Genomic DNA, 6949 nt, shown 5'->3' with positions numbered 1-6949 from the left:
GGTCTGCGACTCCGGTGCACACCCGACCATCCGCTGCCCTGTTCTGAAGACTCCCAGGCCTATGAGTTCTTTGGTTGGATGTGGTAATGACGCTACGCTTGATCTTCAGATCCCTGATTCGCTGTATAAGCCGCAGTTGTCCTACTCTGGAGCACCTACAGCCTTGGTACAAGTGTCAGGGGAGGGGACTGTCGCTGCGATAGATGTCCAGAACCTCATGGCTCGCATGTGTCCGGGTAACCCGACGTGGAAGTGGGAGGCGGTGCCGCATGGTAGCAATGCTTTCTTGATTGCGATCCCTACAGCTGAGGACTTGTTGAGGATCGACGGTATGCAGATGAGTGTACCTAAGATTAATGCACAGGTTGTTGTATCTTCGTGGGTGCATCAGGATGTTACTCCCGAGTTTGTCATGGAGCCTGTGTGGGTGCATGTCGAAGGTGTACCAGATTCTCTCCGTCATTTCCTGGGTCTATGGGCCATTGGGACTTTTATTGGTTCTACTCTTGATGTGGATTTGTATACACTCCGGAGTCAGGGGATAGTTCGGATTCAGGTGGCCATGAGGAATATTTCTGTTTTGGAGAAGGATAAATCTCGCGACAGAGCTCCATGCTTAGAGGTCTTGGCTCGGCTTCAGCTTAATGGTTATAGATTTCGTTTTCGTCGTGAGGCCGCGGGGTATAAGCCTGATCCGCGTTTTAGACCTTTCTTCTGGAAGGGGGATGATGATGATGATGCGTCTCATGGCTTTGAGGATGAGGGGTTTGAAGATCCCGCAGCAGATTTGGCACCAGGGTCATCACATATGGAGGTCGATGGGCACGCGGCTGGACACTCTTCTGGCACAGCTTCGGTACCGGTTACTCAGGTGGCTCTGACCCCGTTTAACCACTCGCCGAGGACGGACAGGGGTCGGGAGATTGTGGCGCGAGCTTTGACGGTGTCTCCACATTTGGTGGCCACTCCGCCACCTACGTCCAGGGCGTCTTCACCGTCTCGCGTTCGGTCTTTTATGCAGGGGAGGACTCGTCCCGTTTCGTCCGCTTCACCGACGGCTGCTTCCTCGTTAGTGCCCGATCCGTCTTCTTCATCAACTCAGACGGAGAGGGTACAGACGACGCTTCCTCTTGCGTCGGCGGAGTACACGGCCACCCCGGGGCATCAGCCCACCATGGATGTGTCGGCGAGGGCGCAGGTGTGTGACGCCGCGGAGGAGCAGCTGCAGCCGGCTGGTGGCTCCGAGCCATCGGAGGAGCTCGCCACCAGGCCGGCGACGCTGCTGCAGCAGCCGGCGGCCTTTGGCGGGGCCCAGCAGGGATCGGCACAGGGCCGGGCTGTGCAGCGGCCGTCTTCTGGCGCTGGCGTTGTGCGGATGGGGGCAGGGACGCCCCAAGTCCTTCCTACGGCGGCGGTGCAGGTCGGGTTGGGGAGGAGCCCCAGCCCACCCGTCGAGTCTACTTCGCCTGATGGGGCGGTGGCGCCGAGTCTCTCTATGAAGGGAGTGCAGGTCCGGCTGGAGAGGAGCCCCAGCCCACCTTGCGCACCTCCTTCGCCTAGAGGGACAGCGGCGTCGCATCAGAGCTCGGTGCAGGGGGCTTCCTCGACATCTACCCCTGTACTGCCTGTTTCTCCTTCGGCGTCGTCTATGGTTCATGCTTCACCTCGATCGAGTCCGTCTCCCCCACCAGCCGCACCGCAGCCTCAGCCCACGGGTCCTCCACCGGCTATGCAGCCGACAGTGAGGAGGAGTGGGAGGTATGCGGTGGCGGAGGATGGAGCGGGGGTCACGGATGAAGATGTGATGCAGAGAGCTATGCGGCGCAAGGCGGAGCTGAACCTCGACACGGCAGGTACTAAACATGCAGCCAAGTCATTTACTTCTTTTTCGGATTCTCGGATTGCATCTAATTTATGTAGAGTAGGGGTCTCGTTGGGTAGTCGGTCTGATGAGATTGTAGCTTCGGCGAATGTGTTGAGACAAATGGAGCTTGACCGTTTAACGGTTGCTTCAAATGGATCCACTGAGCCTGCCACCTCAATAATAGACGATGATGAAGATGAGGACATCCTAGATGGTCATCTTCTCTCGGCTATAGTTGGGAGTGTTACGGAGGTCGATTTAGAACACTCAGAGCTCAGTTCGGTTTTTGATCTTGATGCTTCTGCTCGTGGTTCTAGATCGTCCGCTGGTAAGAAGTCTCGTAGATATGGCAAAACTACTAAATCTAAAATAGTCTCTCGATGAATGGCATGTTTCGGAATAGCAGAGGTCTTGGTGACTTGGCTAAACATTCTCACATTGCTGATGGTTGTAGAGATTATGATTTAGATTTTATTGCTATATCTGAGACGGGTAGGCGAAAATTCTCACAGAGTTTCCTCGACCGGATATCTGGCGGGATTAACTTTCAGTGGTTTTCTCGCCCGCCTCGTGGTAGATCTGGGGGTATTTTACTGGGCGTCCGTATAGACACCATGACAGTCTTAGCTAGTTCTGATGGCGAGTATCATATTAAACTCGATATTCAGAATAAAGCAGATGGTTTCATTTGGAGTCTGGTCGCTGTGTATGGTGCTGCCCAAGATGCTTTTAAGGCCGACTTTCTACGTGAGTTGGTAAATCTTGCAAAAGATAATCCGCACCCGATTTTAATCGGAGGGGATTTTAATTTGCTGAGATTCCCTCATGAGAAAAGCAAAGGCCTTTTTGATGGACATTGGCCTTTCTTGTTTAATGCTGTCATTGATAGCTTAGATTTAAGAGAGGTTTTCATGTCTGGTCGACAGTTTACTTGGGCCAACAGTTTACCTGAACCCACATACGAAAAACTAGATCGCGTGTTGATGGATACCGAATGGGAACAAAAATATCCTATGGTGTCGGTCCGTGCACTAGAACGTATTGAAAAACTGTCCGACCATGCTCCTATCCTGTTAACCACCGGGAATCCTCGACCTGTGTGTAAGCGACCGTTCAAATTTGAACTTGGTTGGTTACATCGTGAGGGTTTTCATGAGATGGTTAAGACGGTTTGGGAACGACCAGTTCGGGGTGGCTCGCCAATATTGAGATGGAATAATAAGATGCGCGCTATGCGCAAGCATCTCTCTGGATGGGCTGCACATATGGCTGGTATTTTGAAAAAAGAGAAGGCTCGCTTGTCTAAAGAGATTGATGATCTTGAGGCCATCGCGGAAGTGAGACCGCTGTCCACGCAGGAGATTGATCTTAAGAATCAATCCAATGCGAAAATGGCGAGTCTTCTTCGTGAAGAGGAGCTCAAATGGTATCAAAGATCCAAAGCCCAATTTATTTTGGAAGGTGATTCGAATACGCGATATTTTCATGGTTTAGCCAATGGCAGACATCGGAAAAAGCGTATTCATTCTCTTGTACAAGATGAAGGGGTGATTGAAGGCCACGAGCAACTTAAATCGTACATTACTAATTATTATAAAGACCTGTTTGGTCCTCCGGAGGAAAGCTCTTTCTCTCTTGACGAGGACTTAACGGAAGATATACCCCAAGTTTCTATGGAAGAAAATGGCTTACTAACCGCACCTTATTCTGAGGATGAGGTTAAGAAGGCGATTTTCCAAATGGAATGTAACAAAGCACCGGGTCCAGATGGTTTTCCAGCAGAGTTTTATCAAACCTTTTGGGATACTATTAAATCGGATCTTCTAGATTTGTTCGGTGATCTTCACACAGGACAACTAGAATTATTTCGTCTAAATTTTGGTGAAGTAATTTTGTTACCGAAGGTTAATGAGGCAGAAAGGATTCAACAATATAGACCTATCTGCCTTTTAAACGTCAGTTTCAAGATTTTCACGAAAGTGGCCACCATTAGACTTAATACGGTTGCGGATCATGTAGTTCAACCTTCACAGACCGCTTTTATGCAAGGAAGGAATATCCTTGATGGAGTGGCAGTGTTGCACGAGACGGTACATGAGATGCATTCTAAGAAATTAAACGGGGTAATTTTAAAATTAGATTTCGAAAAGGCCTATGACAAGGTTAAGTGGTCTTTTCTGCAGCAGACACTTAGGATGAAAGGTTTTTCTCCTGAGTGGCGCGCTCTTATTTACGATTTTGTGTATGGAGGTAGTGTGGCTATCCGGGTTAATGATGACACCGGCCACTATTTTCAAACACGAAAGGGGTTACGCCAAGGGGATCCGTTATCACCGATGTTGTTTAACATTGTAGCGGATATGTTGGCAATACTCATAGAGCGAGCTAAGTCTGATGGCCAGATTGAAGGTGTGATCCCACATTTGGTTGATGGGGGTTTATCTATCCTTCAATATGCCGACGATACAATCCTTTTTATGGATCATGATCTCGAAAAAGCTCGCAATCTCAAATTAATTTTGACGGCGTTTGAGCAGTTGTCGGGATTAAAAATCAATTTCCATAAAAGTGAGTTGTTCTGTTTCGGTGAGGCCCAAAACGATATGACTCTATATACAGAGTTGTTTGGTTGTGGGCAAGGCCAATTTCCTATTCGCTATTTGGGTATTCCGATTCATTATCGGAGACTAACAATTGCTGAATGGAAAATTGTGGAAGAAAGATTACAAAACGCCTTAGTAGTTGGAAGGGTAAATTGCTGTCCCTCGGAGGGAGATTGGTTCTCATTAATTCAGTACTGACAAATATGGTACTGTATATGTTATCATTCTTCCTGCTGCCAAAAGGAATTCTGCATAAACTCGATTATTATCGATCAAGATTCTTTTGGCAAGGGGACAGCGAGAAAAAGAAATATCGACTGGTTAAGTGGAGTGTAGTCTGTAGTCCCAAAGATCAAGGTGGACTTGGAGTTCATGACCTAGAGGTTAAGAACTCAGCTCTGCTAGGTAAATGGCTTTTTAAGCTTCTTACTGAGGATGGGATTTGGCAAACTATTCTTCGTAGAAAGTACATTGGCTCGAAGGCGTTATCCCAAGTGGTTTGGAAACCCGGGGATTCTCACTTCTGGGCTGGTCTAATGGCGACTAAGAATGTTTTCTTTCGTCATGGTACTTTCTCTATTAAGAACGGAGAACAGATACGCTTCTGGGAAGATGTTTGGTTAGACAATGCTTCCTTGAGTGAGCAGTATCCTGCATTGTATAGTATTGTCCGTCGCAAAGGTGATACAATTGCCACAGTAATGGCTACCTCACCACCTAATGTGACGTTTAGAAGGGTTTTGCTTGGACAAAGGCTTGTTGCATGGAACGATTTAATTCAACGGTTGGGAGATATTCAATTATCAACTGAACCGGATGAATTTAGATGGAATCTTCATGTAGATGGTACTTTCTCAGTCAAATCCTTGTACAATGCGATTATCCATTCTGATATACCGGTTGATAATAACAAGAAAATCTGGAAGATGAAAATACCACTAAAAATAAAAATTTTCGGATGGTATCTTCGTCGTGGAGTCATTCTTACCAAAGATAATCTTGTCAAGCGGAATTGGCATGGAAGTACTAGGTGTGTTTTTTGTCAACAAGATGAAACTATTAAACACCTTTTTTTCCAATGCCATTTTGCGAGATCTATTTGGTCAGTCATCCAAGTTGCTTCTACCCTGTATCCCCCGACTAGTGTAGCCAATGTCTTTGGCAATTGGCTCCACGGTATCGATTCAAGGTTTAAGTTGCTTCTTAGGGTGGGGGCGCTAGCAGTTATCTGGGCACTCTGGCTAAGTAGAAATGACAAGATTTTTAATGATAAAAATTGTTCTTTGTTGCAGGTCATCTACAGATGTACAGGTATTCTCCGTTTGTGGTTACCTCTTCAGCGGATGGAGAACCGAGACCTATTTACGGAGGTCTGTACACGGTTGGAGGATACGGCGAGGGATACTTTTTCCCTACATGGGTGGCAGCATAGTCTACGGATTGCAGCACCACCCACACCTTAGGCGATTTATGATTCATCGTTCCGATATGTATTTCGCCTAGTTTTTTCCTTTACATTGTTGGTTACAGACTCGTTGAACAGCTGTGTGCATCCTGGTTATGCAGAGGCTGGATGTAATTGCTTTCCAAAAGTAATAAAGCATCCTTTATCGAAAAAAAAAAACTAGGTCGCGGATGTCCAAATTAATGAATTGACCAATTTCCAGGGAAACTATGTCCCAACATGATTGACCTTTGTTTAACTGGTACCGGTCGAGCATTTTGTTCAGTCTTATACAACTATTTTCTTTCCCTAAAGCACAAAATTACCTTGTAATAACTTTAGAAAGTAGTGTAGGGAAAGTGCAAACTAATGGAAAAAAAACCAAAAAACTAAAAAAATGCATGTGTGGTATGTCTGTCCGCGTCTTGATCCAACGGTCTAAATCTCCTTTTATTACTATTTTAAGCGGTGCATGCAAAATGGGAAGTTAAGGGTATCCTGAGAATATGTAGCTTCAACTTAAACCTCGAACCTACTTTCCAGGTTTTGGGAGAGTAGAGCTCGTTTGGCACCTAGATGGGTTGAAACTGATGATATTATTTTATTTGGAAAATCCACAAAAATGACAGAGTAACAAGAGGAATTAAGGTTTGGCGTGGGATGAAATTCATGAAATTCTCAATTGAATTCTGATACAATTCTATGGCAGCCAAATAGGTTGATTTTCGGAATAACAAATAAATTCTTTTATTCCAGCCCAAAATAATGGGAGCCAAATAAACGACTTCTCATCAAGGAAATTAAATGAACCACGAGCTCAAACAGAACGAACAGATATGATGATGGGTCTGATCTTCTCGTATAATTTTCACCCTTGTAATTAGAAGAAATCTTTTTATTTGCGTACTTGGATGTTTGTAATCTGTTCTGGCCTGACTGTTTCATTAGAATTTACTTTCAGTAGCTTGTAAATTGCTTGGAAGTTGAGAGTATTTGCTTCCCATTAAATTTTCTCCCTGCAGCTCTATAGCTAACCTT

General features: G+C 46.0%; 1 protein-coding gene across 1 annotated transcript; it reads left to right on the top strand.

Annotated features, from left to right (window-relative positions):
* Positions 1-439: 439 nt before the first annotated feature.
* Positions 440-6084, top strand: LOC139832028 (uncharacterized). Its single transcript, XM_071821420.1, has 2 exons — positions 440-1853; positions 5760-6084. Exons 1-2 carry the CDS (start codon positions 563-565, stop codon positions 5897-5899), a joined length of 1431 nt encoding a protein of 476 aa, XP_071677521.1. The 5' UTR covers positions 440-562; the 3' UTR covers positions 5900-6084.
* Positions 6085-6949: the final 865 nt, after the last annotated feature.

This window comes from Lolium perenne, chromosome 6, assembly GCF_019359855.2.
Source record: "Lolium perenne isolate Kyuss_39 chromosome 6, Kyuss_2.0, whole genome shotgun sequence".
NCBI classification, from domain to species: domain Eukaryota; kingdom Viridiplantae; phylum Streptophyta; class Magnoliopsida; order Poales; family Poaceae; genus Lolium; species Lolium perenne.
This window is presented reverse-complemented; position numbering and strand designations above follow the sequence as displayed.